Source organism: Amborella trichopoda, chromosome 7 (assembly GCF_054954075.1).
Source record: "Amborella trichopoda isolate Santa Cruz 75 chromosome 7, AtrichopodaSantaCruz75HAP2 v2.0, whole genome shotgun sequence".
Taxonomy (NCBI): domain Eukaryota; kingdom Viridiplantae; phylum Streptophyta; class Magnoliopsida; order Amborellales; family Amborellaceae; genus Amborella; species Amborella trichopoda.
The window spans coordinates 3275464-3298895 of record NC_142342.1 but is presented as its reverse complement, the minus strand read 5'-3'; the positions used below and the strand labels follow the sequence as shown (position 1 = coordinate 3298895).

At 37.6% G+C, this 23432-nt stretch overlaps 2 protein-coding genes and 1 non-coding gene across 3 annotated transcripts; 2 read left to right on the top strand and 1 right to left on the bottom strand.

Annotated features, from left to right (window-relative positions):
* Nucleotides 1-5204, top strand: LOC18447179 (large ribosomal subunit protein eL14y). The gene is made up of 5 exons (XM_006857280.4): nt 1-129; nt 796-897; nt 4341-4470; nt 4565-4677; nt 4938-5204. Exons 1-5 carry the CDS (start codon nt 127-129, stop codon nt 4992-4994), a joined length of 405 nt encoding a protein of 134 aa, XP_006857342.1. The 5' UTR covers nt 1-126; the 3' UTR covers nt 4995-5204.
* Nucleotides 2440-2580, top strand: LOC148781186 (small nucleolar RNA snoR137). Its single transcript, XR_016060065.1, has one exon. It is a non-coding gene; the product is annotated as a small nucleolar RNA snoR137 (small nucleolar RNA).
* Nucleotides 5205-7887: 2683 nt separating the features above from the next.
* On the bottom strand, nt 7888-21913 carry LOC18447178 (RNA-binding (RRM/RBD/RNP motifs) family protein). The gene is made up of 6 exons (XM_011629818.3): nt 21654-21913; nt 21294-21414; nt 10646-12092; nt 9897-10196; nt 9086-9345; nt 7888-8430 (listed from the first exon to the last, which is right to left on the bottom strand). Exons 1-6 carry the CDS (start codon nt 21706-21708, stop codon nt 8220-8222), a joined length of 2394 nt encoding a protein of 797 aa, XP_011628120.3. The 5' UTR covers nt 21709-21913; the 3' UTR covers nt 7888-8219.
* Nucleotides 21914-23432: the final 1519 nt, after the last annotated feature.

Sequence of the window (23432 nt, the reverse complement as noted above, 5' to 3'; positions counted from 1 at the left end):
AATTTTCAGAAGTAGCGGGACCCCGGCTTCTTCCAAAACCGTTGCTTGCAAGAGCAAGCGAAACCCTAGTTTTCGAAGATCTAGTTCTCTGCAACTTCTCCTTTTCGTGACATCAAAGCTCCAATCATGGTGAGTTCTGTTTCTAACCCTAGAGCACATACAAGAAGAGATCTAATGGGATTCGAGGAAAGAAAAATGTTGAGAAAATGGTTAACAAAAGAGAGAGATATTCAATAAAAGAGAGAGATATTCCACTGACAAGCTCATCTGACATAAAGAACTAGACATATGCAGAGTCACAGTTATTTATGTTTGAAAACTTTTATTTTCTGTTTTACTTTTTAGTTCCCTTCAGATATTTTCCCCTCCATTCGTTTTAAGAATGGGAATGTGCTGATTTCTGGTTATATCGTATGTTTTCCTTGCATTTTATCTGTTTTTCTGAATGGTTTTTCTAGTGGATTTATCTATCATTTTCTTCCTATTTCTTCATAAATTTTTCCTACTATCTGTCTACTCTAGGATTGGCAGTGTATTGAATAATGGATCTGTTGCTAATTTTCAATGCAATTTGTTTGAGTTTATTACCTCCTATTTTTTTTACTGGACTGTCACTTATCATTTATGTTTGTCAGTGTAGAACTTTTATATTGGAGCATTAACCTATCTACTTGTGTTCTAAGTTATATGTTGTATGATCAGAGCTATAGTTCTCCATGGTGTATTTCCTTTCACCATTTTATCGAACTCATCCCCCTTATTGTTTTGTTTTTTGACCTCTTTTATATCTAAAAGCCTTTCAAGCGATACGTGGAAATTGGGAGAGTTGCTCTTGTGAATTATGGAAAGGATTATGGAATGCTTGTTGTGATTGTGGATGTTATCGACCAGAATCGGGTACGCATTTCCTCAATAGTATTTTTTATAGAAAATATTGCTTAATTAGTTTAATTTATTTTGATTTACTTGTTGTATGAAGCTCCTTGCAACCTCATTATCTGCTATTTAGTCCTTTATTTTTATTATATTTTGTTTCTCTGTTACTTGTCTAATTGGTGCGACGTTTGTGTTAAAAGAAGCTTGTTGATTGTGATATAGTTAACAATATATCTTTTCTGTCATGATTAAAAAATATATATATTTGTTCTCTCGGACTAAAATTTATGTACCTGTTTAACTACACGTGATATTGAATATGGTTTTTTTTGTGTCAGAATTGGGTTGTCTATATGGATTGTTGAATATCTCGATTCTAATGATACTTCTTTCATCAACCTTGAATCTGTCTGCTGGTCACTATATATTGGTTGGGCTTATTGGTAATTTTTAAGGCTTTAGAGTACTAGTACAATTATAGTTTGTTTGGCAGCATTTTAAGTTTCAATCGATGGGTTTATAGTTGCTTTGGTGATCAGTACATAAAGGGGTCCTTGCTGAGCTTTGAAGAATAACCACCTCACATATGAATCATCGAAATGTGTTAGAAATATCTTTTCTCATTTTGATAAATCATGTGAGCTTTTAAGAAATAATTTCTGTCATTTCCTCTAAAGGGCGTAGGTGGTAGAACATGTAATCTTCTCTTCATATAATGCACAGCACCACCCCCCAGCCTGGCGGTTGGCTGCTTGTATCTCTTTTTGCATTGATTTTTCCTATAATTATTATGTACTATACTCCATCTATTCTTTATATTTTTGTGTTGCAAAAGAACCGTAAATAATTTCTTCTCATGCAGAACTTATAGCCTTTTTCACTTTTTTTCCTCGTATGAATCAAAGTTTGCTATGATATCAGGATTTAAAGCTCCTTTAGTAGTTGAGATTATGAATAGAGATTCTTATTCTATAATATTCACTTCTCCGCTTGGACCTTGGTCCTTGTGGTCATGAATTGGATGATTATTCATAGATTTGGAAAATCATTTATATTCATAAAAAAAAAATTGTACATTGTTTAGTTGGTTCATAACCTTAGGTTGCTGTGCATGTGGCTTGCATTGTCAGTTGATTGATTTGAGCCTGTTTGCGTCAAGGCAATGACTACATGCTTATTGTGTTTATGTAGTTATGTGCAACGTTCCGTCTATTGTGAAGTTGGGCCTAAATTTAATTTGTTTGATGATCTTGTAACTGCAGTTTGTGTACTTTCCTTGTCTAAGTGGATACTTTTAGTTTTTTGTATTTCTTTTGCTATTCGTTTCAATGATATTCCTAACAAGATATTGCATCTTTTAGCTTTCGTTTTTTTAATCAATGTATGCACCAAAGAATTCATGTATTATTGCATATTTTTACATTTCATTTTGTGATGCTTCTATGAAACAGCTCTGCTTCCTAAATAAGATGTTTGTTATTTGTTTTGTAAGAAACTTGTGAGCTTCTTGGCCAAATGAGCATAATTTCAATTTATCTTGTGCACGACAAGACTTTTGTAAGTGTTGCTTCTTGAGTTTTGTGGATTCGGCCTTGCTATTGATGGGGCTTATCTGTGGTGAGAAGCATAGATTAAGTAGAATGCCAGTATTAAACAACATGATGTTTTGTTCTTGCATCCTGTTACCTGTCTCCTGGCAAATTCTCTTTATTCTATGATATATTATAAAAAAATTAAACTATTTCTATGATATTACTTCTTGACCTTTTATTGTTGGAAATAGCCCAATTTGGATTGTTTTTCAGGGTAACTGGTCGGTCTGACTAAATATCAGAAACCGGCCGGTCCCTTGTTCCATGTAATTTTTTGCTTTTTTAGTTTTTTATTTTTAAAGTTTTTATTTTATTAGAGAACCCACATTTTTCATGTAAATTTTTATTTGAATGAGAACTTCTTATTTTTTTCAATTTTTATTATTTACCAGAGGCCTCTTATTTACATGTAGATGACCCCACATCCATTGTGAAATGGACAAACATGCCTCCCTCCCATGTTTTATAGTTCATTGATACCCAGCTTATCTCCAACCTCCCCTATGTGGAATAAATCTTTTAAAGTTTAGAACTTAAAACTTTTGTGGGCTATGAGCATATACGACACCTAAAATCTCTCTCTCTCTCTCTCTCTCTCTCCCCCCCCCTCCCCATTAAAAAAATTAAAAAAAAATTTTGTTGGCCCCATTTAAAATGACAAAAACAACATACTACAAATAAAGGTATCTCGTTTCTCTCTCTTTACCCTTCTTTCTCTCTCTTGTATGAGAGTTAAGTGTTTTTAAGAGACGGCATGGTCAGGTAAGACAGATTCAAGAGCGAGAGATGGTTTAGTGTAAGAGAGGGATCACAATATGCGTACATGATGTTTAGACTTTAGAGAGAGAATCTATACTCGGAATTTGGTATCTGTACGCACAAAATTTTGTTTAATGCGAGGCTGAGTGTCTCTGTGAATTCACAGGTATGGGGAGATCACTTAGATAGAGCATTTGGGTATGTGAGGAAGAGTGTGTGAATCTGTGCCTAGTTAATGCCTTGCCATGTTAGGACTTGTATTTTGTAGGTTTTATTATGCAAGTATTTGAATTCAGTATAATCCTCTTTTACTTGTATCTGTCTTGTTCCCTCTTTGTATCTAAATACCTATCTATGCAAGTGTTTCCTTTAAATGTTAAAATCTACTTCACTGTTTAGTTGTAATCTTTTTGTTTTTAGTTACTGTAATCGTGCCTTATGAAAGTAGGGAGACCTTATCTTTAGATATGTAGTAGGATTGGGTAGAGAGATTTTAAGTTAGGGTGTGTGCTCATAACTCATGCAGCTTTAAGTTTTTTAAAAAGTTTATCTTCCATTAGGGAGTTTGGAGAAAAGTTAGGCTCCAATGAACTATTAATTACCACATTGGGGAAGGCATATATGTACTCCATTCTAACTAGTTGGTGTGGCCTATCCACATGGAAATGTGGGGCGTGTTGCAAAAACAAAAGTTACATGGGAAATGTGGGGTCACTACCAAATAAAAAATTACGTGGATCCTAGGAAACGGCTGGTTCCTAAAGTGGTTCCCTTGAAAACTGAAATGGATCGGGCGATTTTGATCTAGATCGGCATTTTTTAAATGTTGTACTGTACAGTGGAATTCTTGCCCGGCTCATTCTTTAGGGAGCTTCAATTGATTGCAGACCAGCCTTCTACTCTTCTAGCCATTTTTCCTTGGTATCTGCTTTTCTTCTTAGTTCTGTCAACAGGTTAAATATTCCACTTTTTCGTTGTTTGTTTTGGCTTATCCTTCTCATGCGATGATTGTATGGTTTTAGATTTGTTTATTGTGACTTCTCGTGTCCTCTCCCTCTCTCTCTCTCCCTGTGTTATCTATACCATCTCATGGATGTTTTCTTTGTCGTGCAGGCTTTGGTTGATGCTCCCAAAATGATTCGGACACAAATGAACTTCAAGCGGCTTTCACTGACCGATATTAAGATTGATATTCCTAGGGTGCCGAAAAAGAAGTCTCTGATTGCAGCAATTGAAGCAGCTGGTTAGTGCACCAATGGTTTTATTAATGGATTTTTTTTCTCAGCTCTGCATTGGATTTTTTGAAATATGACAAGAGTAATACATATTAATAACAGATGTGTACAAGAAGTGGGAGAACAGCTCATGGGGAAGGAAGCTGATTGTGCAGAAACAGAGAGCATCCCTCACTGATTTCGACAGGTTCAAGGTCATGCTGGCGAGAATCAAGGTTTGTATCAGTGAACACCGATAATCTTATTATATTTTGTTTAATGGTCTACTGAATCAAGACCCCTTGCAATCTCTCTACCTTTAATTTCGATACAGTGAATGAGCAAGGTCCTTATCAGAAAATAATGGTGGTTTTAAATTTCATTTAATGCTTCAATGAATTTAGACCTCTCTCTCTCTCTCCCCCCTGGATTTAATTTAGTTATTGTTGTTATCGTCATATTATTAAAGCTGTGGGTTTACATGCTTTGTGTGCAGAGAGCTGGCTTGATAAGGCAAGAGCTAAGTAAATTGAAGAAGCAAAGCGCCAGCTAAGTGCTTGAGGGAAAATTTTGTTTGCTGCATTTCTATTATTTTCTGGTGATTTTCAATGTTTTGTAGAACCTTTCAAGCGAGTATTGTGGATCTCTCTTTCCTGGACCTCTGGTTCGTTTATGGAAGTTATTTTTTTTATGGAACTTGACTAAGAGCCTCAATGGTTGTGGCCTTATTTTATTTGGAAAAGCTTTGCAGTTTTTTCCGTTTCATTGTGAGTAGATTTTTTATGGAAAAGTATACAAACAGAGGGCATTTACTTTTAATACAAAGAGATGACAATCATTTTTGTCCATTAGATTTCAAATCGGGTGGTTGTGAATGTATTGATTAGACTCTGTTCAAAAAAAACTTTTTCGGACTTTGTGACATACAGATCAGCCATCCAATTTGACATGTAATACCTAGTAGCAATTGTGAATTTGGAAAAAATGATCTATTGTCTCGTAGCATATAATACCTATTTTTATTTACCCAAAAAAAGAGAGTTGGCAGTTTGTTGCTCACTAAAATTTTTCCTTGGTATTATTGTTCGGTGCATATGAAAAACCTAACCTATTTTCAATGAATTATGACATTGACCTATTATCTATAAACTGAGACGAATCTATTTTCAATGAAGATACGAGAAACTCTAAAACTCATAGCACTTGTGCATCATGAAATGATTGAATCTCTCTCTTACACAGATCTAGAAGGTTTTTGACGCAATATTAATCCTCTTAAAAACTGCGTTGCATTGATCGACAGGTTAAACGTTAGTTTATTACCGTTTAAAATATATTGGACCGGTGGCTTCGGCTGGTCAACGATACGCGGTTATTGGATTTTTCTTGTGGTTATGCTTTGATGGTGCAATATATATATTTAATATTTATGCAAATGGATGGAGATCCCATTCTTTATTCGGCTCAATCTTTAAGTAAAAGATTGGGCTGAATTTAGTTGCTGTTGGGGGACGGACATGATATCATATGCGTTATTATGAGAATAATGTCCTCACTCTAATAATCTGAAATTAGCATGATAATCAATGGCTTCCCAATAAAATTTTGCTAATTAAGCTTAATAATAGTTATGGATTTGGATTGCCAACTTGTCTGAAAAAATGGATTTGTCAATATGGTGTGATTTATGATTTGATAGCTACTTGAGAATTGCATGGAATTTTTTTTATCAGGTTAAAAGCCAAAATATTTTAGACTCCACTGCGAGTATATACTGTCTAATTACTACCTGGGGTAGAATCCAATCTTGGATTAACTTTAGGACCTCAAATTTGGGAGATGTCACTTCTTCAGGTCATAGACAATTTTAATAAAACATACTTGTTGCACTCCTTATGCTATTGAAAAAAATAATGTCTCAAGGTTGAATACAGATCATGTGATTTGTAGAAGGTGAGATTTAAGTGTTAGAAGATGCAAAATTTAAATTTTTTCTTTTGCGAATAAGTCTAATGATTCGTAGATGATTAGAAAAATTTTTAGTTGAACAAATACTCTCAAATAGGGCAAAAAGACCTACACGGGCGTGAGTTAAAGAGCAGTTTCTTTTTTAATTATTAACTTATTCATAGTTTAGTACATTTAAATATTGACTAATTACTAATATTTTGCTCTAAAAAGAGCTCACTCGATATATGAAGTTAGAAGAAATTTATGTTGTTTTGAAAATACTTCTATTATAAAACCTACAAAATGTAGTCCTACCATGACAAGTCATTAACTTGGGTCTCCCTCTTCTAGAATCACTTGATATTGTTATTGTTGTTATTATTATTATTATTGTTATTATTATTATTTTTAGTTATTCACTGATTAGTCGATCCAAGTCATCGACCTAGCCGACTCAAATCGGTGTAGTGGGTGGGTAATCCATAACCGCTTATAAAACACATGGATTTTGGATCCTAATCATTGCAGGTAATCACGAATCTGAAAAGAAAGAATTTTAAAGGGTGGCCTATTTTTTCAGCCGCATATTTTAATTTTTCGAAGATCATTTTTTTAAACTCCAAGACCCATGACAGGGGCATAATGCATGAGTTTACCTCCTCAGCAAATAAAGTTTCCAAGTCTGGAAAACATAATTTCCAACTTTCGGGTCCTAAACTTTTCAGGTGAAGAAGAAAATTTGTAGGTCGTATGGTCTAAACCACCAATCCAAAATAATTAAATTTTGAAAAGTAGTCTATTATCTTTTATTTTTTGAACCAATATTTTTAATTTTTCAAAGATCAATAGATGCATTTTTTGAAACTCAAATCCTGTGAAACCCAAGGCTGAAGCTTGAGTTTGCCCACTTAAACAAGTAAATTTTATAAAGGGAAAAAAACATACTCCCCTTCCTGTAATTATAGTCCCCAATAATGTATGCAAAACCCATAAACATCGTCTAATTAAGAGAAAATAACATTTAACCCTTTTTTTCTTTTTTTTTTATCACCACCATCATCCAAACCCTTAAAAAACTACTACTCTATTCTCATCACCTGGGACCCCTTCCACCCTCTCTCTCACACACCCAAGACCTGGGACCCCTTCCACCCTCTCTCTCACACACCCAAGACCTGGGACCCCTTCCACCCTCTCTCTCTCACACCCAAAATAAAACTCACAAGTAGCTTAAAGGTAACATGCCAAATTTTATTCGAATGATGTTATCATTAGAAAATAAAATAAATATCGTAATATGGTCAATGAAAAAGGTCAAGAGAGGTTAAAAGATCATTTTCTTTTAAATTGGAGGGATCCATAGGTTTCTTATGAACCAGAGCACTTATTTTAGAATACAATTATAGAGAGGAGGATATGCATCTTTCGCCCTTTCTCTAATCCTAAACGAGTCTAATCCCCATTGCAACTACAATTTTAAGTTTCAAAGACTCCCATTACTAAGAAGGGAAGCATGCCTTATTTCACCTGACAATATTCCCTCCATATCAAGGGAAATTGCCCCCATCATGAATCAGAAATATATGCAATGTCGCATAATAATCACATACATGGGCCATGATAATTCAAGCCTTTCTCTTCTCTCTCTCTTAAAAACCTAATCTCTCTCTCACCTCAGACATGAATTTTCCATGATCAACTGCAGTTAACCGCAATGGATAGATATAGTGTTGTTCTCTCAAAAACCCAAACTCTCTTTCACCTCGGACATGAATTTTCCCTGACCAAATGCAGTCAACCGCAATGGATGGATGCAAACTTCTCAAACCTATGGTGTTGTATAATATCTTGCCACAAGTCCAGCCATTTCTGCATGAACAGTTGAACCAGGGCAGGTTTTTCGGCATAGATTTTGAACCACTGTGAGTACATATTGTCTTCCTTCAGTGGACTTCCAAAGGGATTGAAGGATTTGTGGTGGGAAAACAGTTGCGGGACGAGCCCACCATTGGCACTGATTCACGACCATACCATTAAGACTGTAACATAAACATAAGTATTAGCTTTGTCAATACTAGCAAAATTAAAAGAGAAAACTACACTTGGAGAACCATAAACATGAAGTCATTTGTAGAAGGGGATATGATGAGGATGATCTTTTGTAACCAATATTGAAATGCATTTGGTTTTGAAAAGTTCATGAATTTTTTCAGATGATTACATCTTTTGAGAAGCCAATTGTGCAAAGATGCAAGTTATATTTCCAGAAATAATCCCAAAGGTCTTGTACGTGTCTAGTAGCTGCAAGTTGGTGGCTGGCAAAAAAATAACGATCACGGCCTTCTTTCCCCACTGTTTAGAGAGAGAGGATTTTGATTACTCCAGAAGGAATTGTTTCTAATACTCAAGAAGGCATTAAAAGTTTGAGGAAACCATCTGCTTCCCAACCTGGTGGCATTGTGATAAAAAACCTAAAACAAGAACATAGGGACTTACCCAAAAAAAAATAACATACATAGGGAAAGGATATAATACACATCCCCCGTGTCATGTGTCCAGTCCACATAACAGTTCATCCCCACCATCCATCTTGAGCAAAGATGGTGGATGCTCCGCATATACAATTGGACAGAAAATAAACTCTTAAGGAACCATTAAGAAAAATAACTGCAAGAGACAAATAGATATTCTTACTGGTTAAGAATTTGCAACATGTTTCCAAGCTCAGACAACATGAAGTGCACATCCACTGTATCTCCATCCCTGCTCACCACTCTATTGACTGCTCCATAAGTCTCACAGGTACTCAAAATCTTTATTTGCTTTGTTTCTCGACCGATATTTGAAATTCTCACAACTGAAGTTCTTGGGGCATCAATCCTGAGGATCTGTATCTGCTTTCCAGACAGAGATATTGTAGAAGCGGCGAGAGCTTTCTCTTTGGCATCTTCTGTCTGCAAAAGAGTGAGGACTAGAATTAATTACACAAGATATTGTGTGAGGAATACAATAAATTATGCTCACAACTCTGAAAAAGAAAAGTGTTTCACATATCTCTAAATAAATCCATTCTTTAACGGAATTATTAGCCAGGCCAAATGGGGCCTCTGAGAGTTGAGAGTTGAGAGAGAGAGAGAGAGAGAAAAGCCAGGCCAAATGGGGCCTGTGAGAGAGAGAGAGAGAGAGAGAGAGAGAGAGAGAAGCCAGGCCAAATGGGGCCTGTGAGAGAGAGAGAGAGAGAGAGAGAGAGAGAGAGGGGGAGGAGATTTTTCTATGTATAATAAAAGCAAGATTCCCACAAATTACTAAAAAATAATAATCTAAAAGCTAGCTTCTCTTTCAAGCATATCAAACCCCAGCAATAGTCTTTACTAAAAGAAAGTACAAAAGTTGTTTGTTTGAACATGTAAGCAAAACATTTGCAAAACAAAACCTTTATTTAGTTTTTGATTTAAAAAACAGAAAAGTTGTAATCAAAGTTGTCAAAAAAGGATAAAGTTCTCACCTCAAATTCAATATAACCAATAGATAAAGATGAACCCATAATGAATCTGGATATGGATCCAAAGTTGGAGAGAGAGAAACTGAGCTGGTGAGACCCGATACCGACAGGCAAACCTCGGACCATAATGGTCCGGACTGGATTTTCCAACAATGGCAATGGTGCATCAGGATCTCCAATCAAATTAGAAATAGAAACCATGTTCGTTATTTTTAGCAAAGGCGAATCTGCCTCGACAACCACATCAGCACCATTGATAACTAGATTGCTTTTCTCTAGAGCTCTTTGCAGCCCTTCTCCTCTCTGTCATAAAAATGATAGAATGAGAACGTTGGAATGTATATATACAAGAAAAATCAAACAAGAATCAACAGGACCACACAAAGATTGGTTAACTAAAAAGATTAACTAGATTCCCGTTACCTGTCAGTTAAAAAGCAAAATAAATTGAAGCCCATCAGATCTTCAAAAGTAAAAAAGAAAGAAAAACTCACAGGAATCTTTTTTTTCTTTTCTCTTTTTATTGGTAAAGAAAGTACAAATCACAAACACTCGAGATTTTCCAGATACCCATCAGTTAGAAGTCAAATATCAGTTGAACCAGCCAATTCCTTAAAACATGGAAATAGTTGTGCATTCCACATTTAACTAGAATAAAAGTCAGATGTTTTGCATGTACATTGATGGTCTTCCTCCATATAGCTCCTATCATTGTGTATTTATTATTCCAAAAATCAGAGAGAGAATTCTACCTGGAATGAGACATAAGCATTGTTGAACCTAGCAGTAGCTTTCAATGATGGAATGATGCAGATCTCTTCAATTTCTCCACAACCACCAAATGCTTTCCGAATATCAACATCCGTGGCTGACTTTGGCAAGAACTTCACAAATAGAGTGTTTTGACCTATTGGCCTTTTGGAGAAAGAAGGAAAACTTCTTTTGCTTGGTAGGGGAACAAAGGGGTCAGGTTCTCCATATTCTGAAGCTGCAACCTCAGAATCACTTAAATCCTCATCAGAATCAAATTTTTCGAATGGAACCTTCAATGGTCCATCATCTTTCATATCATCCTTAACAAAACTAATAAGTCCTTGGGATGAAGGCTTCTCTGGTCTTTTATCTGGCTGGAGTTGTTTGGCACCATTATTAATGCCTGAGTCACGAATCTTCTGTTGCTCCTTGATCACATCAAAAAGCCTAAGTCCATCAATCATAGACTGCTTTATTGGTTTTCCAAATTTTGGCCCTGGCTTGACTTGTTTAGAATTATTATGGCCATTATTGTTCAGATCTTTAGCCAATTCCTTGATCCGATCAAGCATAATCCAGATCCTATCACTGGAACCAGAAGCATTCCCCCTGATCCTACCACTGGAACTAGAAGCATTCCCCCTGCTTGTGCTTAGATTTTCAGTTATATCCTCATCAGAAATACCAGGAGAGGATTCCTCTGATAGGACTATTTCGCTCTTCTCATTTTCTAAGCAAATTTTCTTGGCTGGTTCATTAGAAAGAACATCATGGGGAATTTCAGGAACTTCAGCAGCTTCCTCAGCAATAGGTATTGGCTCACCGTCTGAAATATAGGGAGAGGATACAATTGATGGAAGAGGAACCTCAAGTCTCGTCTTCTCTCTCACTAAGCCGGGAGGGGATACAATTGATGGAAGAGGAACCTCAAGTCTCATCTTCTCTCTAACTACGCCGTGTGTTCTGGGTCCACAAGAAAGATTTCCATTTGGAGAGAGAGGTGTATCATGAGTGAGATCTTCATTCGAAGAAAGACTTTCATTTGGAGTGTTAGCAGCTTCAGTAGCTTGTTGGGCTTCAGGTACTAGCTCACTAGATTTTGAATCATTTGAATTAGCATTTGTTTCTGAACATCTAGATATAGTGGTCTTTGCTTGACTAGTTCCTCCATCAATTTCAGTAGCTTGTTGGGCTTCAGGAACTAGCTCACTAGATTTTGAATCATTTGAATTAGCATTTGTTTCTGAACATCTAGATATAGTGATCTTTGCTTGACCAGTTCCTCCATCAACCTCTGCACTTGCGGTGGTTTTGTGATTCTCGAAATGGCTCACCAAATTTTCCTTGAGGTCCGAAAGTATGTTTTTCAAAATATACCATGACCCACCAACTTCCTGGTGAACTAATGTTGCTTTAGGGAATGTTCCAGGGTTCAGCATCATATATCTGGGGGAGAAGTAAATAAAAACAGAGAAGCACGATTAGCTAAAGAGTAAGAAGTGGATTTATGTGCTAAGAATAGTTCTGTTGTAATTTCTTTGATAACTAATAAGAAGGAACTTCATTGAAGCTGTCCAAAACCATTTACAAGATGAAATTAAACAAACTGTTGAACAACAAAAGAATGCAATCCAGAGGTCAAATGCGCACCAATGGACATAATATATATGAACTAGAAATTCATGGGTTGTGTTAAACTTTATTAAATATGGAATTGAGAGAAACACATTTAACTTTTCTTGTCCAAAATGTCGTGGCAGTTCTGCATATGCTGAGGTTAAAAATTAAAAGGGTTTGTAATTGTACACTACCAGAATCCCTTGAGGTCATGATCATCCAATGCATGATAGCTGGTGAGGATGTTTCATACTTAGTGTATCACTACCTTCACATATTAGCATTTCCTTGTTTATGGGCGTCCTTGTTTATGGGTGAGCTATATAAGTGGTCAGTCAAATTGTGTTTTTTAATACTGTTAACCGTTGTATTTAAAAAAGGAATAGAGTACAAAGATCCAGAGAGGGAACCCACATACCGGGCCTCTCGGCAAAAAATAAGCTAACCTTAGTAAGCCTATACAAAAAACGAGAAGGCCTTATAACATTGCCCATTACAGAGATGTACAAAAAAGAAATAAGAGAAACATCCGTTTAGAGTAAGAGTCCTGATGGGGAGGACCACAAAAAGCACAGACATACAAAAAGATAAGGCCGTGGTCAAAAAGCATGGGTCCCGAGTTCTACTATGGATCCACGGCCTGTGCGAGAGCTCCATCCTTAGCCATCTGATCCGCTAGGCCGTTTGATTCCCTCCATGAGATGGCTGTATCCCTGCACAAGTGTGAAATCTCATCGTAAATAGATGCAAGATACCAAAGCGATATGGCATGGCTGGCTGGCCAGGTAATAATATTCCGAGCATCTCCTTCCACTAAAATAGGTTGGCCCCACCCGGGGTCAAGCATTTTGAGGCCTGTGAGAAGCGCCAAGGACTCGGCTAGCCAGGAATCAGCGTGATCAATGTGTTTGGAGAATGAGGCCAGGATGTTTCCATGGTGGTCTCTGAAGACCCCTCCAATACCTGCCGGTCCTGAGTTCCCAAGGGAGCACCCATCGAAGTTGAACTTAATAAGGCCAGCCGATGGAGAAGCCTAGCAGCCCGACGAGGTTGGAAGAGGAGGACTTGTTCCCAACTTAGTTGGAATGATGAGGTTAAATGCCTTTGAAGGCCTTGTGATTAGAGGCCCAAAAGATAACCAAGGTCTTGATCTTGTGAAAAAGGGCTGGGACTTCGCTCCTAACTACTCGAAAAATGCTTGAGTTCATTTCCGTCCAAATAACCCAAATCGTGGCTGCTATGGAGCCTGCCTGCCTTGGGCCAAGGAGGGTCCTCCGTGAGTTTGAAGAGGGCTGGGGCTGGCGTTACCCAGGACACTCCGGAGAGTTGAAGGTGACTGCTCCACAAATTAAGTGTTGTATTACAATGGATGAAGAGGTGAGGGTTGTTCTCTTGAAATTGTGTTTTGTAAAACCTTTTTAAGAAATTGGACTCCAATTGCATAAAACCATAGACACCCAAAACTCACCATCAAATTCAGGACATATTGATATAAATTTATGGGTATGAGTATCAGGTACTCATGAGCAGCCTGTTTTGTTTACATCTACTCGCTTTGTGCAAGACCAGGCTTTCCGAAACACTACAAAGAAGATGAAAATTGAAGCAAAAGTACAGAAATAGACATAACTCGATGCTATCTGCATAAATGTTACAAAAAGGGAATATCTAACCCAACGTGCATTGCATATGCCACATGTATATGTTTCAAGAAGGGACTGTGCTTTTGCTGCACTTTTTTTTTCTCCTCTTTTATGCCTCAAAAAGGAGTTAGGCTCTGGGCTTTCTCGGTTGAAATGCAATATTGGTGAGAAATCACAGGGAAAGCAACAAGCAATGTCCATGATTTCTTTAGGGGCTGGACTGTGTAGTTCACACCACTGGCAGTCTGGCAGCTAAACTTGAAGTGTGGGGTGTTTTGTTTGCCCAACTTGACTTATTTGAGGTAGCTTCGGTTGGGATATGGATATCTTGGGTTCATATTGATATACATCATTATGGATGTATATGTATATACCTCGTTAGGTATCTAAAAGATATAGACCAAGTTACTTGGTCATCAAGTAATCATACCATATGTATCTCATGTAATTGTGTGATTGTTCTCTATATATAGAAGTACTTATTGATGTAACCATTCATCCAAAATAATGAAGATATAATCACTTGGGCTTTGAATCCGTGGACGTAAGGCGTCGGCCTGAACCACATAAATGTTGTGTTCTCTCTTCTTCTCTCTCCATTCTATGCTCCCACGTATTTTAACATGGTATCAGAGCAATAGACTCCTCGGCTCAGATCTGTGATCGCCGAACTCAGACATCAACTCCTCGGCTCAGATTTGAGCTCGTCGACCTTAGACTCCTCAGCTCAAATCTGAGCTCGCCAACCTCAGATCCGAGGTCGGGAAATTTCAGTACCCTCTGGCTAGCTCTACTGTTGGCTCAGATTCATGCCCATCGTATTTTCTCTCTCGCCGCAACCTCTTTGCCCTAGCCACTTACTGTATATTTTCCAGCCATTTTTTACCCTCCTTGACATCACCTACCTCTCTCTATAACTGTTTCCAAACAAGCACCGTCTTTTCTATTTTCTCTCACGTCCATCTCTTTCTCACACAACCTTTCTCTTTCCCATCTTCTCTCTCCTCGCGAACCCGTATTTTTTACCAGAGAACACAGGCATATCAGCTGCATCGTCTTTATCCTCTTTTGCAGGCTTTTCTTGGTCTAATTCAGTTGATGAAGAATATGGGTCATGCTCAAGAAAAGAGAGTAAATTGTATCTCTTGTACTCATCAAAGCTATTCACAATAGAGCCGTAACTGTGGGCATCCGCTCGCCTCGCCTCCTCCAAAACTCTGTGAAACCCAGCAGCCATCAACTTTGAATTCCCCTTCCTAAACTAGGGCAGCCCCCGGCTTCCACCACCATGTACCCGCTTGTCCTGCACCAGTGCGTTGTGCGCAACGCAAAGTCCTTTCTTCCCCCTCGCAAATCTGTCGCATCCCCCTTGTTGCTCTTGGGGCCTACATCCGCCGTCCAATCGCGCACGAAGAAGGCCCAGTCCAAATCGAACCGTTTGATCACCCCGAAGACAAACCCTTCCAAGAGATGAAGAGAGGATAAAATCTAAAGAGAGAGAGCCTCCGTGGTTTCAAATAAATCCCTGCTTTTCATCTGGTGGTCCATAGGGACCACATCAAAACACTTCTTTTATGCCTGGTCTTGAGAAACAAATATCTTTCTAATGGTGATCAAAGAGAGCTTCGTGCATATACCTGGGCTTGAGAAATATACGTGCATATCCATTATTATATGGTTCTGATGGTGATCAAAGAGCATAGCTCCGTGGCATTGTTATTATATCTTCTTTTTACGAGCAAGGGACTATCTCGTCGACAAAGACAACGCCTAAGAAGTTGGGACTTATAGGCTCCGATGGTCAAAAGTATACCTATCTTCTACGGGCCCAAGAAGACCTCCGCCTTGATGCAAGAATTATGCAGTTATTGTAAGCTATTAATGGGTTTTTGTCATCTGACAGTGTTATTATGTGCACGGGTTTGGTGCCAAAGTCTCTTCATTTTGGGGTTGTTAAAAATAAAATAAAATAAAAAAGGTGGTATTTCTTTTAAGATGTGAATGTTGAACTTCCTCAGCTCAATTTCATTGGCATTTTTTTTTATATGATTGTACTCAAAAGAAAAAACATAGTTCCGTCTCTAGAAGAGGAGATGAAGATGATCAAATTTCTCGATCCTGGTTGATGATTAAGAGTTCTATCTACAAATGAAGATGATCGAATTTCTTGATCCTGGTTGATGATCAAATTTTCCGCTACTTGATCCCGTTTGATGATGGAGTTTTCCGTTGCTCCATTCTGTGTGATGATCGTCGAATTTTTTGGTCCTCGATCCCGGATGTTCTCAAGAAAAGAGAAAGAAATATCATTTTCTTTTAGAGAGAGAAAGCCTTTAGAAATAAAAGAAGCCTCTGAAGAGAGAAGATCTTCAGAGAAGAAAGTAGAGAGCCCAAGAAAGGTTGTTTCTTGGAAGACTATGGTAATCTGTGAAATTTATCATGGATTTGATCACTACTCATTTTTTTTGGCAACTTAGTATTGTTCAAACTCCAGCTGCTTTGTGTCAAAGCATCTTAAGTTTGAGGGGAAGTGTTGGGATATGGATATCTTGGGTTCATATTGATATGCATCATTATGGATGTATATGTATATACCTCGTTAGGTATCTAGAAGATAGAGACCAAGTTACTTGGTCATCAAGTTATCATACCATATTTATCTCATGTAATTGTGTGATTGTCCTCTATATATAGAGGTACTTATTGATGTAACATTCATCCAAAATAATGAAGATGTAGCCAGTTGGGCTTTGGATCCGTGGACGTGAGGCTTCGGCCTAACCCACGTAAATGATGTGTTCTCTCTTCTTCTCTCTCCATTCTATGCTCCCACGAATTCTAACAACTTCATGCCAAATTTTCTTCATCAGATGATGGGGAATTGAGTTGGGTCTCTCATGACAAGAATCCTTAGCAAAAAAACTCTCAAATAGTGAAGTTTCCAATTGATCGAGCTTGGTTGCCCATTGTGCAGCAGACCCACTTTGACCCTTGATTTGATCTTCAATTCGCTTCCTGATCTTGGAATGACTCATCCCAATGTTTATGTGTTTGAAGAGCCATGCAAGAGGATCACTCTCACCAAATTTCAGCTCAGAACTCTCGAAGATTAAGGCGAAAATAAGCACTGGAGGTCTAGTGCTCCTCGGCCCTGCTGTAGATAGCCAGTCTGCTAAATAATCGATGGTCTGGGTGGTGAACTTTGGCTCTTTTAAAATTGGGTCAAATGGTGTCCAAATGACCTGAATTGGAAGGGAAGATTGAAATCCTCTAGATTAAATACCCACCAAGTTTCATCTTGGTCGGATGAGCTCCCTTCATGGTGACCCAATCAACAGGCCCTTCAAACCAGTAGCATTCTGGCATTTTGCGAAGGAATATACCGCCGGAATATCAAAACTTCATCATTTTGAGATTTTTAAGTTTTGTTTTTTTGTCTGAGGAAGTTAACCTTTGTATTATGTAGAGGGAGGGGTTCTTTGATGAGATATTTCAGATCTCCAATAGTCCATCCTATAAAAGCAAGTATACTGCTCAGTTGTCCAAATTTGCTGAAAATTGGCAACAAGGCTTTCCCCAGCCTGCTTTGAAGATCACCTAAGTTCCATTCCATTTGGGGACGATTTGATATGGTTTTGGATAGATTGGCGGTCTGGCTAACATAGCATCTGAGCCATCTGACTGTCCATATGTTCAGCCTTCCTAGTTGAGCCTGGCCCTATGCGGTATGTAGGCTGTGGAAAAGCTGAGGTTTTCACCCCTAGAACTTTATGCCATGTTAGATATGTTCTCGTGTCTGTCGATTTCCAAGGCTTCGTGCCAGGTTTGGTATGATGTATCTCTAGCCTTTTGTTTTGATGCCATGTTAAGTTGTGTTTGATTTTCATGTCAGCAAACTAAACTAAACAATAAGTTGGGAATATTGAGTTCTAAAAGGACTATTGACATGGTAATGGGTCGCTATCCAAGCATTATTGCAGAATTTATGTGAATAGGATTATTTTAGCTTGATATACTCATGGAAAGAAATAAGGTGGACTTGGGTTCTAAATTTAGGACAGGCTTAAATATCATAATATGCAAATTTGCATGACTAGTGAAAGAGGAAAGTAAGGATTTGAACTCTAAAGCCTGTGATGTTTTCATGTCAAGTGCATTAATTTAGCACTTACTGGTGTTTTTGAGGCTCCATTCCATAAAGGCCGTTGTGAGGTGCCCATGTTCCCCAAGAGTTGCAGCATTTGGGTCACTATAGATGCTGGATAAACTTTTAATCTGGATTAGGATTTTTCCTTTTTTGAGCAGTTGACTTTCACAAATGTGAAGAAGTATATACTTATTTGCTACGTACACAGTGTAGAGAGAGAGAGAGAGTAGAAAAATGATCAAACAAGTGAAAGATAGTCCGACAAGAACAGATGGATACCTTACTGGCATCCGCAACATGATGTCCACATTCCTTAAATATGATTTTCTCAGAGCTTATCTAATGCCATTCAAAAGAATATCCTTCACTATCAAATGAACCTAAGAATGAGTACATTTTTTTTTATATAATATAATGAACAAATGACTACATAGATATTGAGATTGGTCACAAGGGATTCACCTCCGCTAGGGTGTCCCACTCACTTGTAGGCCTGTTCTCACCTTCACTACGGTGTCCCACTCACTTGTAGGCCTGTTCTCACCTTCACTACGGTGTCCCACTCACTTGTAGGCCTGTTCCGACCAAATCTACTCTATCTCTAATCAAAATCCTCACCCCAGAAGAGTTAAGATTAGCACAAGAACTTCGATAAAGATTAATTTGAACTAAGGTTTGTGGGTCTACCAATAAACCAGTAGAATAAAGCTAGAAGAGAATTGCATACTTTTTCATTTTTGTTCTCCACATGTGAACCTAGTCTACAGCTTTGCGCTAAGGAATTCCACCTACACAAATGACTAGGCAAAAATATTTTACATAAACTGTTCAGTTTGATATTGAAGAAACACCACAAATCTTTATTCTTTTCTCTTTCAAAGTGCCCTAGAAGATCACCAAAGGACATAATGTCTATTGAGTTTAACCCGCCAAGTGAAAAGGGATAGATTCCCAGAATCACAAATCAGGAATTGGTTACACTACATGGGCCACAGATCCTGAATGCTCGCATTATAGCTAATCAATGTGAAGATTCTATGAAGAATTTTATATCATTGAGACTTCATCCATATGGTACGAGCATCTTTCTTGGTTTACTTTATGGGTTCTCTAAGCTAAAATCAAACAATTTTATCTTACCATGGTCATCGATGGCTTTCAAAATGGAAGAACCAAGTTAAGTGTGCATAACTGTCTGAGGACCCTTCATCTTTGAGGGCAGCATAGCACAAAAGAGTATTCCAGATTCTGCATTCTATAGTGAAGGACTTCATTAAGCATATTAGGTTGGTAGAATTTTGCAGTTTCTCAGAGCAAAAGACTTGGAAAGGATAAGCATTGGATCTTCGACAGAATCACTAGCAGCCTCTGATTGTGAAAGGTGATCCCTACGGGGCTTGTGGCAAAATTCTGATAATGACATTTTCGAGGAGATTGAAGATTTACAACATTTCTTCCTAATATGTTTAGGAATTGTAATGGATAAACCAATAAGATTGTTGTTGCCTTTGAGTATCGACGGACTTTGAGGCCATGAAAAACAAGTTAATACACAGGGAACATAACAATCATAGGAATGGATACTACACCCTGTTACCGACAAACCTGATCTCATGACCTCATTCCTGACAAAGCTGTCAGAATTAGTGCTACCAGTAGTTCCTTTCAGAGATCTTGTTTGAGATAACTCCTCCAATACATCCCAATACAGATCGGTACTCAGCAGCAGGAGAGAAAATATTTTATTGGTATGTAGTGGAACAGATTTTTGGGAAGAGACAAAAATTCAGGTTGAGCTTGCAGGTTAATTTATTTTTAAGGTGGACAGGGAGTGACACATTGCTCGCAACTTCCTTTTTTATGTCTCTTGTTTTAAAGTACAAATTTCTTACTACTTTGATGGGCATCAACTAGCATAAAATACATTGTATTTGTTAAGGAGGCTAGTCTCTTGTAATTTACACAATCAAAATGCCCTCTTCTTGGTCATCAAGACTAAATAACTTACTCTTTATTCATTCAATTCTTCTTGGATATTTCAGGGATAAAAAAGACATCATATATCTAAGAAAACACATTCAAACTTCAGAGTGCAACCTTTACTCAGCTGAGGTACTCCGACCCCGCAGGGTGCCATGCAGGGTTCGAGTAACAAACCTTGGGAACCAAGTTTCAATGGTTCCTGAGGTTTCTTTGCTATTTTCTAAGCTGAGTCCAACTCAGACCCTGCTGTATTTGACCGTCTGACTTAGACCTAGGCCCTGCCCAGTCCAAGTTACACTCGAACACATCAAGAGTAACAAAGAAGAACATTGAAGGTACATTAATTGAGTTCAAGCTAATGGGGTTATTCATATAATGGCTGAGAACAAGTGCCTACTCAACATTCAGCCATTTCTTAGATCTTGACCATAATAAAAGAAGGAAAAAGTTTACATAAGGTGCCAACTTTATACTGTACAGGTAAGGTGCACCTAAAAAACCAACTAGAGAAGGTCTTTCTTATGCTGGAAAATCCTCAAATTGATCATCTCGACCTTGCGATGCATAGACATAAAAAAAGGAGATTTCTAGTCCTAAAAATAGTTCATCTGCTAACACATTATCTAGACCGTCCATTTTCAAGATTTTCAACTATTTATAGATCTGCTTGATCGTCACCATTTTTGAAACTTTAAATTTCATAATTGGGGACAACAATAGATTTTCATATCATTACAAGGCTTTGCAGTAACAAAACTGCATTTTCAACAAAGTTTTGAGGTGCACCTTACTTCAATCGTATAAGGTCGATACCTGATACAAACCTCACCCATACAAGAAATAGAGGAGATCCAATTTCTTAAACAGCGCAAGTAACTCATCAAAGGCATGCAAGAAGCTATAAATGTAATCCTATACAAACCATAGTTCCAGAAGGAATTCATAAGAGCAAACTGCAAAATCCAATCTCAAAAAACTCAAAAAAAGTAATAAAAATCAGTTTCTTCTCTCAAGCAACCTGATACTCAATATCATCTTTCCCAAAGATGTAAAGTTAACAATAAAAAGAAAAATATCATCGCATTGAGACAGTGATGTTCAGTTTTTCCATTGATTCCATCTATAGTTTTACACAAAAGCATTGAAAGTAGAAATAGAAGGGAAAAACTAATAGAAAACAAAAAATTGAATGAAAAATTAAAGACCCCAAATATGATTCAAGCTAAATCCATGGAATTTATGGATTTAGAGCGTTACTTCTTTACAAATGTTTTTATAGCTAGGGTTCTCTGCTCCTTTGCTTCTTCAGTCTTTTTTGTTTGCCTCTTTTTACCAGTTGTTGTTGCAGTACAAAGCCAGCAATTAGGCGTCGCAGTTCCTGCAATACTCTCCATTCTTAATCCGAAATGCTTCATAGAGTAAAAGCACAAAAAATATAAACATGGAAGAAACAAGAGAAATGTGAAAATGATGGCATGGGTAGACAGAGAGAGGAATAAACAGTTCCTTTAAAGGGTTTAGAGAATTCAATCATCGTTTAGAGAGAGAGAGAGAGGTGCTATTCATGGGGCCCTGAGAGTTAATCCAGAGAGAGAAAGATGGGTTTTGAGAGTTGACCTTTATTCTGAAAGTGGAGTCTAGAGGCTGCTATAGATGTACGAGAGAGCGCCATTCTTTCTCTGTGTCCGAGCTTCTCTCTCTCCTCGTTTATCGGGAAACAAAATACAGTGAAGATCAAGAGATATGAGAGGGAAAACAAATTAAATAGGAGTGGCCGCTCACGCGCCAAAGTGAAAATAAAAGCTTTCTCGCGGGTTTGGGTCCAAACCAGACCCGAATACTATTCAGGTCCGGATATGGGTCCAGTTGGACCAACCTGTACTCAATAAATTATTGGAGATAAAAGACTTCTAAGTCCTGTTCATTTTGATGTATTAAATATAATATACAATAAGAACTGATAGTCATATGTAGTTATTAAGCGACAAATCAGATGATTTGAAACCCAGATGATTTGTGACCTTGTTGCCAATGATATGGATATATGAGGGTAAAAAAAAAAAGCTTATCATAAGGGTGGCAATAGACATGACCAGACTTGGGGCCCAATGGGATAGACCCGATATCCGACGGGTACGTGTATGGGTCCAACTTTTGTACTCGACGAGTTTGGTCTGGGTTCAAAACTTGGACCTAAATACTATTCGGATTTGAGTCTAGGTCGAGCGGGACCCAACAAGTACCCAACCCATTGCCACCCCTAGTTTAAATATAAAACTATTGTTCAAAAGCTTGGAATGGGGGATGAATCGATGGGGTGATAGTTCGATCCGGATCGCTTAATACCCTAAAAATCCAATGAAAAAAATATCTCATGCAGTTGGGAATATTTTCATGCCCATTGATCTCAATACATCCACACCAATTGATAAATTATTGATGTAAAAATATTCTCACAGTTAACCACATACAAGAATTTTTTTCACGTGAAAAAATATTTTCACGCGAACCAAATGTAATCAACCCAACCAATGCGTTACACCGAAACACCCAATTCTCATTTAACCAAACTAGATGCTCAGTAAAACGGATCCTCAAAATGATAAGCTATTTTCTTAAAACCAAAAAAAAAAGTATTAAAATTGTTAAATCATACAAAAATGTGGTCCAATTAACCAAGTTTCAGCCAAGTGGTTACCTTAATCTTTAATAAGATTATTTCAATCAAGTGCATGCTTGCATGTGGGCATCCTTCTCGTGGGAGAGAGGGGGCAGATTTCAAGTTTAAAAAATCTTGGGTATAATCCACTTCCAAATTTAAGTATAAGAAATCTCAGGGATTCAAGTAAAAATTTAAGGGTTAGAGGAGAAGGATGCTCATCATCTAAGCCTGATCCAAGCCACTAACTCTGACTGTCGAGCCTAAGGGTCCATCTCTTACCAAGCAAATAGTTCTTTCTTCTTTCTCATAAAATATTATTTGTTTATCTGTGAAAATCTTTCATCCCAAGCTTTTTGATTCTGCGATCTACCTTATAAGCTTTCTTGCTTTTACATGAATCCCAAAACTACACAGTTGATGATGTGTGGGAAAGCGGCCTGAAATGGTTTATGTCCTGTACATTTTAATGCGACCTGCCCATACTCGTTTCATAGCCATGAAATAAAGAAAATGTGTAACTAATGATTTTAAGGGTTGGAAATTCTAGATAAAATGACATCAAGCCTTTACAAATGTATTTTGTTCAATGCAATAAAAATAAAATAAAATCTAATAATGGGATTATGTTCGATGTATCTTTTTAAAAGATGTAGGTTACAAACTATGTCAATTGTAGAATTGTCAACAAGCCATGTTTGGGATGGGCCAGTCCTGGCCCGAGCCCATCCCAAAAT

Coding starts and splice junctions, on each gene's coding strand:
- LOC18447179 (XM_006857280.4), top strand. Junction 898..4,340: donor ATGTTATCGACCAGAATCGG/GTACGCATTTCC, acceptor TTTGTCGTGCAG/GCTTTGGTTGATGCTCCCAA. Junction 4,678..4,937: donor TCATGCTGGCGAGAATCAAG/GTTTGTATCAGT, acceptor CTTTGTGTGCAG/AGAGCTGGCTTGATAAGGCA.
- LOC18447178 (XM_011629818.3), bottom strand. CDS start 21,708: ATGGCGCTCTCTCGTACATCTATAGCAGCCTCTAGACTCCACTTTCAG. Junction 12,093..21,293: donor ATAAAAACATTTGTAAAGAA/GTAACGCTCTAA, acceptor CTTCTCCCCCAG/ATATATGATGCTGAACCCTG. Junction 9,346..9,896: donor TTGGTTATATTGAATTTGAG/GTGAGAACTTTA, acceptor ACTCTTTTGCAG/ACAGAAGATGCCAAAGAGAA.